The sequence below is a fragment of the Xyrauchen texanus genome, chromosome 18 (assembly GCF_025860055.1).
Source record: "Xyrauchen texanus isolate HMW12.3.18 chromosome 18, RBS_HiC_50CHRs, whole genome shotgun sequence".
Classification (NCBI taxonomy): Eukaryota; Metazoa; Chordata; class Actinopteri; order Cypriniformes; family Catostomidae; genus Xyrauchen; species Xyrauchen texanus.
In genome coordinates this window covers 7473249-7493827 of record NC_068293.1, presented here as the reverse complement: position 1 = coordinate 7493827, position 20579 = coordinate 7473249, and the positions used below count along the sequence as shown (strand labels likewise).

General features: G+C 42.6%; 1 protein-coding gene across 1 annotated transcript; it reads right to left on the bottom strand.

The window, feature by feature from the left end:
* Positions 1-782: 782 nt before the first annotated feature.
* LOC127659264 (claudin-10) lies at positions 783-18332 on the bottom strand. The gene is made up of 5 exons (XM_052149004.1): positions 17988-18332; positions 3955-4116; positions 3782-3863; positions 3567-3674; positions 783-2858 (listed from the first exon to the last, which is right to left on the bottom strand). The coding sequence occupies exons 1-5, from the start codon at positions 18217-18219 to the stop codon at positions 2714-2716; spliced, it is 729 nt and encodes a 242-aa protein (XP_052004964.1). The 5' UTR covers positions 18220-18332; the 3' UTR covers positions 783-2713.
* Between the last annotated feature and the right edge of the window lie 2247 nt (positions 18333-20579).

Here is a 20579-nt window from a genome sequence, read left to right as displayed (position 1 = left end):
AAGTAGGTGAGAAAAAACCAGATGACCAACTACATCTGGAGAGATTCTGAAGTGTGCATCCACTGGACTCTGTATATCCCATAATGCCTAGGGAGCTAAGGAGACATCATAGTCAAAACACTAAATATAAAAAAAAACGGTAGAGAATCGCAAGTTTTTTCAACTATAAGTGCTATATGTATACTAAGAATTATAGGTTATATATATATATATATATATATATATATATATATATATATATATATATATATATATATACTAGGGTTGTCAATCGCTTCAAATTTGTAATCGAATTAATTACATGCCGTCCGATTAATTAATCGCGATTAATCGCATATACAAATATTTGCTGAGAAAGCCCCTCATATAACAATAATTCAATATATAAAGATTATACATATTTATATCAATATATAATTATAAATAGTTATCTTTAAATATTTAAAAATTATATACGTATATATATATATATATATATATATATATATATATATATATATATATATATATATATATATATTTTTTTTTTCAGATAATTAAAATGCATTACATTCTTGTGACAGAAGAGTTAATTATTGATAAGTCAATACAAAAAAATGGCTTTAGAATACAATGTATTGTTTACTACCATATTATTGAACATAAGACAATCATTGACACACAGTTCACAGAAATCCATTTCACAAGTGAATTTGTCAATAATAAATTATAAATAAACAGTTTAATAAAAATATCAAATTGTTTACATATTTCAATACACTTTACAGCTTTCTTGTTATTCAAATTGGAAATTGTTCTTAGGTATTGCTGAACCTCTGAATTAAACTAATGGTTTATAACCACCATACTTACATTTATGAATATTATATTTTGTCAACAAAAGCATAATATTCCTCATGAAGAGAAAAGTCATAGCTAAAAAATAAAACTAATAAAATATTTTCAAAACAAAGTTGAAAGCTGGGAATAATATGATCTCTAACAATCTTGCAGAAATCAGACAAAAGCAAGTCAAGTAGGGGCAACTCCAAAATAAATGAAAAAAAAATTCCGCCCGCAGACCACAAAATGTACAGAATATATCGACATCACAATTAAATCTCTCTACAAGAAAATAATTAGTGAGCTAGTACTTATAAATAAGTTTGAAGGAAATTCCTTTTGATTTTATTCGTGATTAAATATTTATGGGTAATTTCCAAATTTTGCCCCATCTCAATCCAGCCACACCCTGCGTCAGATATGCCTGTGTAGTGTCATGGGTGTGTTGCGTCATAAATATAAAATGTTTAGGTCACTGTGTCAAGTTAAATATAGTTTAATACTCAATCTTTAAACACATCTTAAGATCCCTTAGTTCGCATTTGCGCTCCTTCAAGTGTTTTGAACGCAAGAATGGTAACGCATGTCTGTGTTGTTCTGCCTACTGAAGGGTTGTTTTGTTCACTGTATGAACTGCGCGTTGCTCATACAGCTGAAATTTAACTTACTGCCCTCTGGAGTAAACAGGTGGTACTACAGGCTTGCATTTCTCAGGACTCTTCCTTATTATGGTCCGGGGGAAGTGCAATTAATTGCGTTAATTGTTTTAACGTGTTATTTTTGGTAAAATTATTCGCACTGAATTAACGTGTTAAATCAACAGCCCTAATATATACGGTATATGGTTATATAAAAAACTAGAGTAGATTATTTTCATTTGTCATATTTTCAGGTCACAGTGGGGTCTGACTTTGCATCCCCTGACTGTCTGTCTGTCGGTCTCATCTGTGTGTCATGTCTGCTTGTTTCCCTGTGTGTTGCTCTTCCTCTTGTGTTTGCAGGTGCCACATGCTGAATGCTAGCCCTGTTGCCATGACATCGCAATTACTCCCATCAGCTCATCAGCGTGTCACCTGTCTCTCGTTATGTTTTCCCCTATACAAGTTCTCCTCGTGTCTGAGTCCTTCGTCAACATTTTTGTTGTTATTTGTGCTGTGTATCCAATTGGTTTTTTCGTTTCATTTTTTCTCAGTTTATGTTCATCTTCCCTTCCACAGTAAGAGGTTTTTGATGTATTTTGGTGTGACAAGGAGGGCGTGGCGGTGCTGAACCCACCCAATCAGTGGGAGAGGGATAAAGAGGAGCCGGGGACACCAGCTCGAGAGAGACGCACGCAACCGCTGTGTGTGTGTGTAGGTGTACAATGCATGCATTAAAAGCTAAATAAAGCCCTTATCCCTGCCTCACTACATTTGGGTCCTGCCTTGCTCTATTTGATCGTGACAGTGCCCATGTTTAGGATGAAGTATGTCCAGAATGTATTAATACTACTTGCCTGCATACCTAAAGAATATATTTTTACATTGGCTGAGAAGTAACCCACAGTATGTACGATGTCGGACACAGCAAATATTTATTTTTCCAATACATTTCAGTGGTGCAAGTGGTACTTTATTCACTACACCACTCATCACCCCAACAGTACCACAAATCAATCTTTTATTTAGAGGCATTTTATTTAATCTCATATATGCATATTTACTTTCTAAACAGGAGTATTAATGCATAAAATCCAATATCAAATGCCTTTTAAAATTGTGCAATTGCTTAAACTTAAAATTATAGAGTAACACCAAGATATACATTATCCTTTGCACTACCACTATTGTACTTGATCAGATCAACATGTGAAAGCTCTGAGATTATAAAAACTCTATTCAAACGGAACACATCAGACATATGCTTCCATACTGTGAAACCCTTTGGAAGGTTTGCTGGAATACTGTTTCCCATTTGCTCTGTCAGGGATGGGAGATGGTGGAGTGTCTGTTTTTTTATTTCGTTTAGAGAGAGGAGAGTTCTCATGGGTCTTTGAGCTGAAATCACACACACGATTTACATGCATTTTTTTAGTTGCAAGAAAATTATTATATAAAAGTTCACTAGTAATTTATGCACACATGAATCAATTTATGAAATGATGTTTGTCAATATATGAAATGATTAGAAATTTTCTATACCACACATTACATAACTTCCAAAACTTTACATAACTGTTTAACTTCTAATCCATAATTTCCAAAAGAACAGCTGTGGCCAATTTAGTGTATTTTCTAAATAGACCAGCTGGGTGTAATGTCAATAAAAGGATGAAGTAATGAAAGAAAGAAAAGACACTAGAGAGAATACTATTATAAAACAAGTTATAATTAACTATCGTTTCTTTTTGTATATAATTAACAAATATTTATACTGTCACTGTTGTTACTGTTACAATTGTAAAAAACAACAAAAAAAGGTAAATTGCTGATTTATGAATTAACTCACAAGCCATTTGTTTGATCATCACAGAATTATTAAATGAGTATTTGTCCTCAGACATCATCAGACAAGCTGGGAAGGATTTAATTAAATATTGCGCTCAGCATGAATCTGCTTTTTTGAATCATACTATACTGTCTGCCAGTGAAATCAAAGAATAACCAACAAAACATGCAAATCATTTGTTATGAACAGTGAGAAGATAGTTGTTTTTAGTATGCATTTCATTTGTGGTTTAAGGAACATATTATGAGCTTTGATACCTGGACTGGCAGCCCTCCTTCCCGGCAAAGATGCTGTAAGTGAGTCCTCCAACAATGAGCAGCGCCGAGCCGCCCCATCCTATAAACAATGCCGTTCCAAGCTCATACCTGTTGTGGCATCAAAGGAGTGTTTCAATCTTTGATCGGATATTGTTCACATTTCTTATTTCATCTTATCATTTGCAGTTTAGAAAGTGAAGTAAATGTGTATTCACTTTTTAGCTTTGTAATTGGGATCCATAAACTCGTATATAACTTTGTTGCCATACCAGCTGTAAGCAAACATAGCACAGAGACCTAAAGGAGAGATTTAAAGAATTCATGTTTAGAGGACCACACACTTTCAACATATAGTACCCATGCATACTGGTGAAGTGCAATTATATACCTGATAAACTGTAATTGATTCCGGCTGTAAATGTGATTCTTGCATTCACAATTTCAGATCCACCAAGTTTTGTGCACTTCATTCCGACCAAAGCCAGAACGGCTCCGAAGAATCCCAGAATGATGGAAATGATGATCAAAGATCGGCACAAATGAATGTAGGCTGTTTAACAGAAAGTAGAGATTAGGAGATTACACCATAGGTTTATACAGTATAGAGATACACAGATAAAGTAGGGCAGTGGTTCCCAACCCTGTTCCTGGAGGACCCCCAACACTACACATTTTGGTTACCTCCCTTACCAAACACACCTGAGTCCACTCATCAGCTCGTTAGTGGAGACTCCAAGAGCTGAATTGGGAGTGTCAGAAAAGGGAGATATAAAAAATCTGCAGTGTTGGGGGGTCTCCAGGAACAGGGTTGGGAACCACTGAAGTAGGGATTTGTACAAGGAAATGTGACAGCAACAATGTTTGTTCAAATATAATTTTTTTGCATCATGGAACAGTGTTGGCTAAGTTTGGCTAAATAAATCATTAGATTACAGTAACTCATTGCTTTGTAATCATATCACATCCAACACTTGTGGTGAATATGTTCATAATATGTAATAACGGATATGACACAAATTGACTACCATAATAACGTCATTTTAAAGACAAAATGTGGGTTTTCTCCAGCAGTGGCTTTGTATGCTGGTTTCAAAACCCATGTTCAAAATCCTCCTAAGCCATCTTTACAATGAAAAGGTGGCAAAGGACTTGCATCTGATTTGGCATTTAGGTGTTTTTACACAGAGTTCTCAGAGGTGGCATAAATGCATTTACACAGCAATTACAATTTCTTAAATAATGTCATTTATTATTGTTTTAAATATTGTTAATATAGAAATATGAAATGAAGGGAAATATGAAATGATGTTTTTAAATATGAAACAAAATTATGAACTGTATGCTCTATCATGACAACAGAAAGAAAGAAGTTTAAAGAAGCCCTATTATGCTTTTTGGGAGTTTACGTTTCCTTTATGTGTAATATAGCTGTTTGTGCATGTAAAAGGTCAGCAAAGTTACAAAGCACAAAGTCCACGCAAAAGGGAGTTATTCTCTCCCACAGGCAACACTGCTCCTGAACTACACAGAATGCCTGGTTTGTAGTCAAGCCATTTCTTCCATGAAGTATCTACGTCACTATGCTGCTAAGGCTACTTTGGCCCACCTCAAACAAACTTAGTTATAGCCGAGGCCAAAATGAGATGGGTTAGTGTTGTCCCCATGTCAAGTATATTTGCCAAAGCAAAGCCTCTTTTGTTGGACTTCAAAAGGCAGACAAATTGAAGAATCAGTGGTTAAAATAGATTTTTACCACTATTCCTCAGCAGTACAACCACAACCAATGCTGGGTTTCAAGAAGGTTACTCCTGAAAGATGGTGCAGTTCCCACTTTGTTGGGACAATCTGGTGCTTCAGGATCACAACCTGTAAGTATGTTTATTTGTGGATTCATCAGCTTCTGAGTGTTCAAAAGCGGAGTTTTTGTTGTAGCTACGGTCTCTGCTAACCTGTTATTGTGTTGAAATAGTTTTGCTAATCAGCTGCAGGCCCACTTTTACCAACATTGTGTAGAATTGTGCAGATTGTTTGTCGTTCTTACTATCATGAATAGTGATCAAGTGTGGAGATGGATTTACTTTTAATTTATGTCTGCAATCCACGGGAGTGCTCGGCTAACTTGCTATGTAATGTTATTGTTTTGGTAAGGGTTTACTATTCAGCTGTGGGTCGGCTTTTACCTAAAACCGTGTAACAGAATGGTCAATCTCAATAGTCTTATTACCAGCTGTAATGTTAAGGCTGCTATCCACGGTAGTCCACTGCTATCTTGCTCACTAACTCTCTAATACCCTCGGTAATGTCCAGCCGGGAGTAAGCCTTTGTTCTCCATTCATAGCTAGGGTGAAAAAAGTTCGACTTCACCCATTCCGGCAAAAGATGACTAACTTAGATGCACTACGTGTCTTTTACTTGAAGCTTTGTTAGGTTCACAATAATCAACAGTGTACTTGTAAGAAAGCTACAACATTAAAACTTACTACTGTGAAACACCCTGCTCAATTTGTGCTTGTGAAGGTGGTTCGAGTCAATCAGCTTGTTCTTCAAACATTCATTTTCAAACTCAGGCTCGAACTGGTACGGCAAAAAAATTACGCACTGTTACCGTAGTTACAACAGTGTTTACAGCTGCTCAGGAAGCCTGAAACTCGGTCATGGTAAGGGCCGTTATATTTCTGAACCATGCTCTAAGCCAGCTGACCAATCAGAGCAGACTGGAAAGGGGGGCTTTAAAGAGACAGGGTGTTTCAGCCAGAGGGTGAAAAGAGGGGCTGCAGCAATGTATAGTATGAGAAAATAATGTGTCTTTGAACATTAAAGCATGTAAACATATTCAAGTAGACCACCAAAATAAAATTATGAACCTGTAAATTAGGATAATATGGGCTCTTTAAGGCTGCCCAGTGGTTGGTCAGGAAAACTGTGGATACTCCAAGCTAAAATTTCAATATCAGCATATATGTGTAATATCTCAAACTATGAAATTATTAGCTGTTGGGTAAACAATAAACAATAAAAATAAATTTGAATTCTAATTCTAATTCTACATATTTCTGCTAAAGGAAAAAGCACAAGTAGATAATGCAACGGCATTGCTTCGAAATAAAGGATGGTTATTTAATGCAGGATTTTATTTTTATTATTATTTGAAATTATTTTATTTCTATATTGTTTTGAAATTGCTTTTGACTGTTGGTTTGTGAACGGTGCTTGGTCTGTGGTCTGTGCAAGTTTCTCTTGTAAACAATGACGTGCTTCCTGCCTCTTATGTGATGCGTGATCTTACCAACAAGCTTACATCATCCCTCTCATGAGCATATTTGTAGATAAAAAGTATATAATTATTGTTTTGTTTCTAAAAAATAATCAATCGTTTGGGTTCAGAAGAACGTCTAGGTTACGGATGTAACCTCCGTTCCCTGATGGAGGGAACGAGACGTTGTGTCGGAGAAGCGACACTAGGGGTCTCTCTTGAGCGCCGAATATGCCTCTGATCCATTGAAAAAGGCCAATGAGAAGTTGGCAGTCAGTATTTGCATACCCGCCCGAACATACGGGCATAAAGGCGAGGCAAATACTAGAGTTCATTCAGGATTTTTCTGAGGAGCCGGAAATGGTTCTGGCCACTACAGCGGTTCGGCTCAGCGACGTGGCGGGAAGACACAACGTCTCATTCCCTCCATCAGGGAGCGGAGGTTACATCCGTAACCTAGACGTTCCCGTCTGTCGCTCTCTCCACGTTGTGTCGGAGAAGCGACACTAGGAGTCCAATTTAAATCCGCCATCGCGGTGAGCCGTGTACGTGTTCTGCTGACACAGGAGCGGGCAGGTATTTGTTACGTGCCAAACGACCAGCTGTGCCAGGGCACGTACCCTTCCCCAATGCCCCAGAAAAGTCGTCAGGATCCTTTTGGTTACCCTAGGCAGGGGAACAAGGCGACGCTTGCCAACCTGGGAACGGGCCAAGCCTGGCTGGGCCTCTTTTCTCTCTATGTTTCTTGCATAGAGCAATAGACAGCCGGGGCCCTTACACGCACTGAGGGAAGGGGGTCTTACCCAATTTCCCATATTTTCAGGGGGGGGAAAGACCCGCGGAGACCACCCCTGCCCAACTGGGGAGGTATGGTGGTGAATACGTCACATGTGTTCTTAGGCGACACGAGGAAGTGGCACAGTGGCAGATCCAGCCTCAGCGAGGGTGGAGTTGCTACACACAGCGACCGGGGGGCAGCCGAAACTTACCCAAGGAAAACGCGGGTCTGCTCGTAAGGGGACCGTATCGTGGAAAATACACACAGGGGGAGTCCGCGTAGGAGGCCCTTACTCTGTGGAGCACCTATTCCAGTACAGGGTAGATCTGAGTACCCGCAGTGGATTGGGTCGGCAAGTTCCTCCGCCGAACTGCGGACCCATGAGGGCTAGGGAGGATTCAACCAGGGATTCACGTTGAGTGGAGTCTCCTGGGAAAAAAGACGCACTGTTTTTCCTCAAGCGAGGAAAGGGCATTATGCATAAGTGATTCACCCGGCCAGCCCATCAGCGTGTTACCGAGGTCTACTGGCTCGGACCTGAGAAAACACGGGATGAAACTGACTCAACCCTGAGATTGTAGTATCTCGCAAAGGTGTTGGGTGTCGCCCAACCCGCTGCTCTACAAATGTCTGCCAGGGAGGTACCCTTAGCCAGTGCCCACGAGGGCGCTAACACTCCTTGTCGAGTGAGCTCGGACCTGCAAGGGTGGGGGCACGGCCTGGGTGTGATAAGCCAATGAAATGGCATCTACAACCCAGTGGGAAAGCCTCTGTTTGGAGACAGCGTTTCCTTTCCGCTGTCCCCCAAAGCATACAAAGAGCTGCTCAGAGCGTCTAAAGCTCTGCGTGCGGTCCAGGTAGGTACGCAAAGCATGTACCGGACACAGCAACGAAGGGGCTGGGTCTGCCTCCTCCCGGGGCAGCGCTTGCAGGTTCACTACCTGGTCTCTGAAGGGCGTGGTAGGAACCTTGGTCACATAGCCCGGTCACGGTCTTAGGATCACATGAGTGTCTGCCGGACCGAACTCCAGGCAAGTGTCGCTGACAGAGAACGCTTGCAGGTCCCCGACCCTCTTGATGGAAAAGAGCGCGATCAGCAGGGCCGTCTTAAGGGAGAGGGCCCTGAGTCCAACTGATTCTAGCGGCTCGAAGGGAGGTCTCTGGAGGCCCGCGAGGACTACTGAGAGGTCCCAGGAGGGGAACAGGCTTGGACGGGAGGGATGTAACCTCCGGGCGCCTCTTAGGAACCTGATGATTAAGTCGTGCTTACCAAGAGACTTACCGTCTACTGCGTTGTGGTGAGCCGCGATAGCAGCGACATACACCTTTAGTATGCTGCGCACCTCTGTGGGTCTTCGGCCCTGGAAGAACACCAATCTGCGAACAGGCGCCACTTCTGGGCGTAAAGCTGCCTGGTAGAAGGGGCTCTGGCTTGGTTGATCGTGTCTACGACGGTAGGTGGTAGACCGGCTAGATCTTCCACGTCCCATCCAGGGACCAGACGTGGAGTTTCCAGAGGTCTGGATGCGGATGCCAGAGCATGCCCTGCCCCTGAGAAAGAAGGTCCTTCCTCAGGGGAATTCGCCAGGGAGGGGCTGTCGCGAGGAGCACGAGGTCCGAGAACCAGGCCCGGTTGGGCCAGTAGGGAGCCACTAGTGTGACTTGTTCCTCGTCCTCCCTGACCTTGCACAGCACCTGTGCAAGAAGGCTCACTGGGGGAAAAGCATACTTGCGTAGCCCCGCGGGCCAGCTGTGCGCCAGCGCGTCTGTCCCAAGGGGAGCCTCTGTTCGGCCATACCAGAGCGGGCAGTAGGAGGTCTCTCGGGATGCAAGCAGGTCTACCTGGGCTCTGCCGAACCGTTCCCAAATCAGCTGGACCGACTGGGGGTGGAGCCTCCACTCTCCACTGGGTAAGCTCTGTCGTGACAGTGCGTCCGCTACCACATTGAGCTTGCCGGGGATGTGAGTGGCATGCAGCGACCGGAGTCAAAGAAGACAGTCAACAACTCTAGGCAATTGATATGCCAGCGCAGCGGGGCCCCTCTCCAATGGCCCGCGGCTGCGTGCCCTTTGCACACGGCGCCCCAACCCAATCTGGAGCCGTCGATAGTGACCAGGACGCATCGGGACACCTGCTGCAGGGGCACTCCTGCCCGTAGAAAGCAGAGGTCTGTCCAGGGTTGTAGTGTTTTTCGGCAGGCATGGGTGATCGTCACACGGTGCATGCCGTGGCGCCATGCTCGTCTCGGGACTCGAGTCTGAAGCCAGTGCTGAATCGGTCTCATATGCATCAACCCCAGCGGCGTGGTCGCGGCGGAGAATTCTATATGCCCCAGGAGCCTCTGGAAGAGTTTTAAAGGGACCATTGTGCCTGGCCTGAATTTGGCGAGGCATTTCAGCACCGACTGCGCACGCTCGTTTGTGAGACGTGCGGACATTGAGACTGAGTCTAACTCCATGCCGAGAGAGGAGATGCTCTGGACCGGGGTGAGCTTGCTCTTTCCTCGGTTGACCTGAAGCCCCAAGCGGCTGAGGTGCCTGAGCGCCTGGTCTCTGTGAGTGCATAGTAACTCTCGGGAGTGGGCCAATATGAGCCAGTCGTCGAGGTAGTTGAGTATGCGGATGCGGCTTCTCGGAGCAGGGCAAGAGCTGCCTCTGCAACTTTCGTGAAGACGCGAGGGGACAGAGACATGCCGAAGGGGAGGCCTTTGTACTGGAACGCCTGGCCGTCGAACGCGAACCGTAGAAAAGGTCGGTGTCGCGGCAAGATTGAGACGTGGAAGTACGCGTCCTTCAGGTCTACCGCTGCGAACCAATCTAGGTGTTGGACGCTTGTCAAAATGCATTTGTGCATGAGCATTTTGAACGGGAGTTTGAGCAGCGCTCGATTGAAAACTTGCAGGTCCAAGATTGGTCGTAAGCCGCCGCCATTCTTGGGTACAATGAAGTAAGGGCTGTAGAAACCCTTCTTCATTTCGGTTGGAGGGACAGGCTCTATCGCATCTTTGAGTAAGAGTGTAGCGATCTCCGCGTGCAGGAATTTGGCATGTTGGCCGTGCACTGCGGTAAAGCGGACGCCCGTGAAGGGGGGCGGGGGCCTGGCAAACTGAATTGCGTAACCGAGTCGGATGGTCCGGGCCAGCCAGCGAGACGGGTTGGAAAGTGAAAGCCACACATCCAATCTCCGTGCTAGGGGCACCAAAGGGACGGTTATGTTTGACGTACCCGGCGGGGCTTCACAGCGGTGTGGAACAGGTAGTACGCCGTCGGGAGGCGCGGACGGAGCTGGGAGACGGGAGCGTTTGAGAAAGCGTTCTTTGTCTACCTCCTCTACTGCGACCAGGTCCAGTCCATGTGTTGAGTTTCCGGACCACAAGGGGGGCCATCGCGTGTTCGAGTGCAGTTCCTGCAGCACGTCAAGAACAGGACTACCCAAGTGCACATTTTTGGAGCCTTGACCCGGTGGACTGCAGGGGGGGGCCATGGCGTGCAGGGGGGGAGTGGTCTGGGACCGCTCTACCGCCGAGGGTAGTGAGAGCGGAGGAGCGAGGAAGCTTGGCTTGCTCAGCTCGTCATGCACGTCCGGGAAGAAAGGAACCGGGGGTGGGGCATGGCTGTGAGCGGTGCACATGCCCGTGGAACCAAACAAGTAGCCGTGAGGGGGAGGGGGACGGGATTTTCCGGTCCAACCTCGCGCTCGCTGTACCCGGGGAAGCATATCGGACCTTGGTGCTTCAGGCTCAGACTGGGCGCGCAGACCCGAAGGTGGCGGCGCAGACGAGTCATCAGCATCAGACGCCGCTGTAATGCTCTCCGATGCAGCGGTGATTATCGTCATCCAATCCCGGGAGCTCAAGGGACCGGCAGGCCGGCCGTGAAGCGGGCCGCACTCATCCCGAGCAGATGGGAGCAAGCAAGCGTGCTGGGGAGGCGGGTGGTTCGCGGGGATTTACCCGGCGAACACAGCCCGTCTTTATCCCCAAATCACCTTCATCGCCCGCGGCGCCTGCCCCAATCCCATGGGAAAGAGGCGAGGCACGGGGGGCGGCTGAAGTGGCTTTCTCTCATGACAAAAGAAAGCCTATGACCGCAATGCTGCAACAGCTATGTTCTCGCACTGAGAACATAACCTTATTGGAGAGAAAACGCTCATCCCGAGCTCGGACGGAAGCCAGCAAGCGTACCGGAGAGGCGGGAGGCTTGCGGGGGGGTACCCGGCGAATACAGCCCGTCTTTATCCCCAAATCACCTTCATCGCCTGCGGCGCCTGCCCCAATCCCGTGGGAAAGAGGCGAGGCACGGGGGGCGGCTGAAGTGGCTTTCTCTCACTACAAGAAAAAGCCTACAACCGCAATGCTGTCATGGCTATGTTCTCGCACTGAAAACATAGACCATTCATAAAAACGCTGCCTGCGTGTAATCGCAACCCAGGTACGCCAGGCAGTTTTTATGACCGTAGGAGGTGGGAGAAATCGACCGCATCCGGAAACTACACAGAGGCGGAAACACGTCTTTAAAAAGACGCGTCCTGAAAAGGACGTTCAACGCCGCTGTGTATTGCTCTTTTAGAGAAAATCACTCTCTTAAACAACTCTCTTAGAGTTGGGTTTCTGCACTGTCGAAGCGCCCAGGGGCAGTTGCACTGCCGTGCAAGAAGGAGAAATCGCCGCTGTAATGCGCCCTCAATCCAACAGCATGCAGAGCGTCAGAGGAATACAGGAACTGGTGTGATCTCACGCGAACAGCATGCACAACCATCGGCTCCGAAGAAAATTTCTGAATGAACTCTAGTATTTGCCTCGCCTTTATGCCCGTATGTCCGGGGGCGGGGTATGCAAATACTGACTGCCAACTTCTCATTGGCCTTTTTTCAATGGATCAGAGGCATATTCGGCGCTCAAGAGAGACCCCTAGTGTCGCTTCTCCGACACAACGTGGAGAGAGCGACAGAAGGGGAACTTTATTTGTCAACTGGAGTCGTGTGGATTATTTTGATACACCCTAAATCTGCAGTTTGGACTGTCAAAAAATGGAGTACATTCACTTGCATTGTTTAAAGGAGGAGGCCTGAATTGAAATCCAGAAAATCTTAAATTCTAATTTGATTAAGAAAAAAATTCAGATACATCTTGGATGTCCTGAGGGTGAGTAAATTATCAGCAATTTACATTTTTGGGTGAATGTGACAGGGCGAAGGGCGGGGCCAGGTCGTGATTCTACACACCCTGCCCCTTATCAGGCTAATCAAGCCTCCAAGAGGGATAAAGGCCGACTGCGGATGGTGGTGCAACATAGAGAGAGCGTTTATGGGCAGCTGTCCATCATACTGTGTGTTTGTGTTTTTTGGTTCAGATCATAATTAAACTATTATTTGTATTGTGAAGCTGGTTCTCGCCTCCTCCTTCCCATTAATCAATTATAATGATATCACAATAGTTAATACAGTGAACTATTCCTTTAAGCTTCATTTAATGAACCAAATAGCTTTAAACTGTGTTGGTGATGGCATTGGTGATTTTCTAGTACCAAATTAGCAATTTCGCATGATTATTCAAGGATAAGGTGTTGGAGTCATGGCTGCTGGGAATGGGGCCTGTCTAGATTTAGTGTTCATGCTGTTCTAAACTAAAGTGTAAGAGTAGTGCATATTTGTTAAGTGTTAGTTACTGTATAAGTGTCTCTTACATGTATTTTTATTTTATTTTATGACATTACATATGTTAGCCAGCAGGTGGTGGCAAAATATAATTTTTCTGTGCAATATGAGCAGTTGGTGACGTGAAGTGAATCCGTTAGTCATTGTTTACAGACAACAGCACTCTGTGATAGCTTGTATTACTACTACACGACTACAGCTAGAAAATAGCTTTAAACGGCTTTAAATGAACAACTTTAGCATCACGGGAACACAGGAACACTTGCACGTACAAAAGGGAAAAAAATCTATTTTTTTGAGTGCTCGACTCGACTCCATGAGTATGCATGCGCACCTCACGAGCGTGTCCAGACCATTCACCAGTGTCTGTCTCAGTTCAAACTAGGGAAAGCATTTCCACTGAAGTCTTTTCAGAAAATGCTGGGTTTTATGGCAACAGCATCTGTTTTTACACATGAGACCTTTCTGGTCTCAAACACGATATACCAAGTCACACCTGACACCAGGGGCACGTCACTGTGACCCACCGCTGCCAGGCTGCTCAAGCACCATGGACAGCTCCAAACCTTTATCAGCATGTGTGGTGCTGGGTCAGGTGTGTTTGTGGATTGGTACTCTTCTCACAGCAAAGACCCAGTGAATTGCTCCATAATGGAGATCCTTACATTCCTTCAAGAGCGGTTGGATACATGTCTTACTCCATCAACACTTAAGGTCTATATAATGACCATCTCAGCATTTCACACCACAGAGGCTGGCTCTTCTATAGGCAGATATGATCTAATCATAAAGTTCCTTAGGGGAGCGAGTTGCTTGAACCCCCCTCGCCCTGCTACAGTTCCATCAAGGTACTTAAATCTGGTGCTGAGGGCACTCACAAGACCCCTGATCAAACCATTGGAATCCGTTGAGTTACGTGTGCTCCCTTTAAAGACGGCACTGATTTTGGCTCTGGCCTCAGTCAAACGGGTTGGTGATATACAGGCATTGTCTGTTCACAGTTCATGTTTGGAATTCGGCCTGAGGCTTTCAAAAGCCACCATCAAACCCAAAAAAGCTAAGTACCTAAGGTGCTTTCCACGCCCTTTAGAGCACAGATAGTGCACCTACAAGCTTTCTCTTCTCCACCGTCTAATTCTGATGAGAAGAAGCATTAGCTCCATTAGCGCATTTATTATCCCCCGTGTGGGCATTGCACACGTATCTGATCTGACATTCTAAATGGAATGTCAGATCAGCTCTTTGTCTGTTATTGAGGATGCACAAAAGTCATGTCCGTCTCCAAACAAAGAATCTCTCACTAGATCGTTGATGCGATCGCCCTCGCTTATGATTCATAGTGTGTGAGATGCCCTATTACCGTAAAGTGCATTCAACTAGAGGCATGGCTTCCTCATGGGCATGGAAAAATGGTATATCCCTACAGGATATATGCTCTGCAGCAGGATGGTCTTTGCAGAACATGTTCGCGAGGTTTTATAGCCTAGACGTGGTGTTCATTGCTTCGTGAGTCCTCTCTGTCTAGTGAATAGAATAAAACCTCCTTCCCTACCTCTGGTTAATTTATTCTGTGTGTATTATACAGGTGAAACTCGAAAAATTTGAATATCGTGCAAAAGTTCATTAATTTCAGTAATTCAACTTAAAAGGTGAAACTAATATATTATATAGACTCATTACAAGCAAAGTAAGATATTTCAAGCCTTTATTTGATATAATTTTGATGATTATGGCTTACAGCTTATGAAAACCCCAAATTCAGAATCTCAGAAAATTAGAATATTACATGAAATCAATAAAAAAAGGATTTTAAATACAGAAATGTCGGCCCTCTGAAAAGTATAATCATGCATATGTACTCAGTACTTGGTTTGGGCCCCTTTTGCATTAATTACTGCCTCAATGCGGCGTGGCATGGATGCTATCAGCCTGTGGCACTGCTGAGGTGTTATGGAAGACCAAGATGCTTCAATAGCGGCCTTCAGCTCTTCTGCATTGTTTGGTCTCATGTCTCTCATCTTTCTCTTAGCAATGCCCCATAGATTCTCTATGGGGTTCAGGTCAGGCGAGTTTGCTGGCCAACCAAGCACAGTAATACCATGGTCATTGAACCAGGTTTTGGTACTTTTGGCAGTGTGGGCAGGTGCCAAGTCCTGCTGGAAAATGAAGTCAGCATCTCCATAAAGCTTGTCTGCTGAAGGAAGCATGAAGTGCTCTAAAATGTCCCGGTAGACGGCTGCATTGACTCTGGACTTAATAAAGCACAGTGGACCAACACCAGCCGATGACATGGCTCCCCAAACCAACACAGACTGTGGAAACTTCACACTGGACTTCAAGCATCTTGGATTGTGTGCCTCTCCATTCTTCCTCCAGACTCTGGGACCTTGGTTTCCAAATGAGATGCAAAATTTGCTCTCATCAGAAAAGAGGACTTTGGACCACTGAGCAACAGACCAGTTCTTTTTTTCTTTAGCCCAGGTAAGATGTTTGACATTTGAAGCCCATGTCCAGGACCCGCCTGTGTGTGGTGGCTCTTGATGCAGTAACTCCAGCCTCAGTCCACTTCTTGTGAAGCTCCCCACACATTTGAATGGCCTTTTCCTGACAATCCTCTCCAGGCTACGGTCATCCCTGCTGCTTGTGCACCTTTTTCTTCCACACTTTTCCCTTCCACTTAACTTTCTATTAATGTGCTTTGATACAGCACTTTGAGAACATCCAACTTCTTTTGCAATTACCTTTTGAGGCTTTCCTCCTTGTGGAGGGTGTCAATGATGGTTTTCTGCACAACTGTCAGGTCAGCAGTCTTCCCATGATTGTGAATTCAACTGAACCAGACTGAGAGACCATTTAAAGGCTCAGGAACCCTTTGCAGGTGTTTAGCTGATTAGAGTGTGACACTTTGAGCCTACAATACTGAACCTTTTCACAATATTCTAATTTTCTGAGATTCTGAATTTGGGGTTTTCATAAGCTGTAAGCCATAATCATCAAAATTATATCAAATAAAGGCTTGAAATATCTTACTTTGCTTGTAATGAGTCTATATAATATATTAGTTTCACCTTTTAAGTTGAATTACTGAAATTAATGAACTTTTGCACGATATTCTAATTTTTCGAGTTTCACCTGTATACTCATATAGATCCTCAGATTAAGATTAAATTCTCATCTGGTTTTCACCATGTTGGGTTATTCATTTTCATACACACTGAGACATATTAAGTAATCACTCAATGGACTCAAGTGTTTATACCCTGGTGCATCTTAGGGTCTGATGCTACATAGTGCGGCGTGATGGGGTTACATGAGTAACCGAAGACGTTTTCATCAATGCCAGGTTGGGTAGGGTCGTCATGTGTTTCACATTTACATTTTATGCAATTTACAAGTTTGAGTTTATTGTGAAAAAAAAAGTTGTTTCATATTTTGCAATTTATTTATTTTTTTACATTTTACACCTTATGTTGTTTCATGAATTGTTTTGTGTTTCATAATTGTTTTTTGTTTAGATATTGATGAAAAACCTTTAGTGCCTAGTTCCCATTCTGATAACAGTTGTTTAGTTTTTTTATTGGGCAATACTATACCTGTCATTAAAATTTTACAAGATGACGAAATTGTAAGAAAACAAATGAGTTGGCTCTAAATAAACATGAAACTTTTATTTACATTGAGAAAAAAATGTAAAACAACGGATGATATTTTTACAGATTTTAACGTATGTTTATGCAGAAATCGACTCCTAAAACTAAACCTCCACACTCTGTAGTAGAGCAGTAAATGTATGTGTGTATATATTACCTTAAAGTACATTAAAACATGTTGCACAGGGGGCCTGGGTAGCTCAGTGAGTAAAGAAGCTAACTACCACCCCTGGAGTCACAGGTCTCCTAAGCAACCAAATTGGCCCGTTTGCTAGGGAGGGTAGAGTCACATGGTTTAACCTCCTCGTGGTCACTATAATGTGGTTCATTCTCAGTGGGGTGCGTGGTGAGTTGTGCGTGGATGCCGCAGAGGATAGCGTGAAGCCTCCAAAAAAAACATGTTGCGCTTTTGTGACAACTTACCCCAATAGTGAGCCATACAGAGGGGTGAGTTGTCACAATGGGGTGAGTTGTCACAATGGAACTTGCTATTAAACCAGTGGTGTGAATTTCTTGTAAACATAGATAAAAATATAAACAAAATCTATGCTTCTCTTTAATTAAACAGCTGATTTAAGACATTTCAGCTGAATGTAAAAAGTAAAACAATTTTGAGGCACAAAACTATTCATCAAACAACAAAACTGGAAAAGCTAAAATACATTTCATACAAAATGCTTTCATAAAGATTATCTTTGTCCTAGGAACACATATAAACTATTAAGTCAAAATCTGCTTTCATTATATAGTTAACCTTTCCCTTAATGTACAGCTTTGCCAGCATTGTTTGATTATGTTCACTTGCTTTACAAAAACTATTACAATAATGTAATCACAGTGAAATTATTTAGATTCTACCCTTTAATTAGGGTAGAATTCACAAAATTCAAGAAGGTTTGAACTAGGTGTTTGAAATCAACATACAAACCACTGCTAGAGAAAACGCACATTTGCGGACAGTTGGACTTTTGTCTTCATATCTAATTGTTACTGAACCCTTGTGACAACTTCTCCGTGTGACAACTAGCCCCTGTTTCCCCTATATATGTATCATATGTTTGTGCTGTGATTGGTTGTTACTTACTCTGCAAAGCCAGCAAAGAGGGAAAGTCTTTGCAGTCAGAAACACCAGTGGAGTCAGTCAGACAATCTTTCCAGAGGTTTGAGAAATAGTGAGAAGACGTGAGAACTAAACTATTTACTTCTGAGTAAGTCCAGTACTCCGTTGGCATGGTGGAACAAACCAAGATCCATCCACAAACACACATTACAAAGCAGCTTATTTCAGTGTACATCATCGCTGTTCTGTATTGCATACTGAGTTGAGCCTGATGTAGCTACAGCTGGAGACTAGAGAATATATGGTATATATAATCTATTCTATAGGTCTTTGAAAGATCTACTCAGCAAGAATATAAACGTACCTTCTTGAAGCTCTGCCGAGTGGATTTAGCCATCGCACTGGCTTTTTGGGAGGTAGCGATTAAGTGTTTATGGTGTCATCATTCAGTCATAGTGTGTTTATTATGTACATAAAGCTTAGAACAACCTGTATGCAGGACAGCCTCGTAACTGATGCATCACCATAGTGACTTTTTATGCCTGAACCATAAAAATATATGTATCTCACACTGTGTATTCAGCGACAAGAGGTTGAATGTTCTGCTGATGAAATTGGTCTGTGCTTATTTCAAACCACAGCCTCCACTGGCCGAAGCTGGAACTGTTGTTGACCAGTTTTTGGGTGAAATGTCCACAAGGTGGCACTAAAAAGTGAGTTGTATTTTAAGTTTTAAATTATATAGTACAGTCAACAGGAATGCATATTTTATTAGGCTAACTCTACCCCCTAACCCAAACCCCAACCATAAACCTAGCCATCAGTAAAGTAAAATAAAGTAAAAATGCAATATTATAGAGTGAAAATGCAACCTCTAAATCTCACTCTCCATTGTTTATGAGAACATAATTACTTCCTGGTGTCCATGGGACCAGAACCTGTGTCTCTGATAATGCTCTCACAAGACATTACCAATAGCACCACTGGGAAAGGTGAACATGATTGAATTGATACAAAAATGTCAAATGGGTGGTCATACTGAAAACATCACAGACAGAACAATCTCCCTTCATTTCAGACCATTCCACCACAGTCTTCAAATAATCTTCTGCAATCTTCGAATATTATCGTGTTACACTGCAACATGTTTTATTTTACATATATAGGTATATTAATGTAGTTATATTTGAGGCCTGATATTAAATTTTTGGATAACCAGCAACTGTGGCTAGTGTTCCAAAGTCACTAGCCACTTAGCATTTTCACTAGCCAAAATCCCCCACCCCACAAAAAGTGATAAAGGTAACTGGAGAGCATACATTTGTTTGGACATATTCTTTGAACAAGATTGATAAGAGTTTACCATTGTTTTTCCATAGTTTAACAGTGGCATTTGTGGCACTTTAGTAAGGGTGATAATGTGTACTTTAAAAAGTTCTGTAATTCGATGGCGCATGGCTCCGTGTTGCCTCCTCTTCAGTGCTGTTTATAATGTAGAGGCTGTCTAGTCATTTGAGAGGTTTGACTTTCTCTAAAGTACTGGGTTGCATAAGTTTTGTGGTTGAAGAAAGCCTGGTTAAATACTGCAAGTGATCTGCAGTGCTGGTTGGTTATGGATTACATGTCATCTGGATTATGTAATCAGATTACAAAATCAAGTACTTCTAATTATATTAAATTACATTTTAATATACTCACAATCAGATTTAAGTTACTTTTCATGGATTACATGGTAAATGGTAAATGGTTTGCACTTATATAGCGCTTTTCTTTTAACCTTAGAGAGGGAAAATTCTAAATCCAAAGCGCTTTACACTGTGTCCCATTCACACACACATTCACACTCGCACTCATACACCAATGGCGGCAGAGCTGCCATGCAAGGCGCTAGCCTGCCATTGGGAGCAATTTATACTACATGTTAGTATATTCATCAGGCAACTGCAGCAAATTGTTTATAATTTATAGATCCCTCTAATTCTTTTTCTATTAAATATTAATATTTTTCACTCTAAATCCTGATACGAGGCATCAGCCAGGTTGTTATAATTGCATTCTAAATGGAATGATAATCCACAAATAAATGCCAAACCGAGTGCATTAGTGCAGTAAAGCTTTTTTTATTCGTCTTCATATGTATAAATGAATGGGCTTTTGCTTTTTTTGACAACTTTTGATATGTTTTATTTTTTATTTTATTTTTTGTGATGTTGATTCACAAATATAACTGGTCTAATCTGTTAGCACAAATAAATGGCATTTGTAATGCCAAGATTGCCGGAGTATGAACATTTTAAGTACCTTTTTTCACTCAGGTAAATAGTGAGAAAATATATACTCACACACATAAAAACATGTAAATTCTCATATTTTGATCCATTAAGAGTTCTTTAATTGCATTCAAGCAACAATTTTGTCAAAATGGTACCAGTTTATCCTACTCTAATAGCATATGACATCAAATAAACAAGAATTAGGTCAGAGGTAATCCACAAGTAATCTAAAAGCATTCAGATTAGATTACCTTAAAAATTGTATCCAATAAATTTAGTTACTGACTTCAATTTTAGTCATGTAATTTGTAATCAGTACCACATTACAATTTAGAGGTAATCT

Coding starts and splice junctions, on each gene's coding strand:
- LOC127659264 (XM_052149004.1), bottom strand. CDS start 18,219: ATGCAATACAGAACAGCGATGATGTACACTGAAATAAGCTGCTTTGTA. Junction 4,117..17,987: donor CTCTTTGCTGGCTTTGCAGA/GTAAGTAACAAC, acceptor TCTGTTAAACAG/CCTACATTCATTTGTGCCGA. Junction 3,675..3,781: donor CCCAATTACAAAGCTAAAAA/GTGAATACACAT, acceptor ATGCCACAACAG/GTATGAGCTTGGAACGGCAT.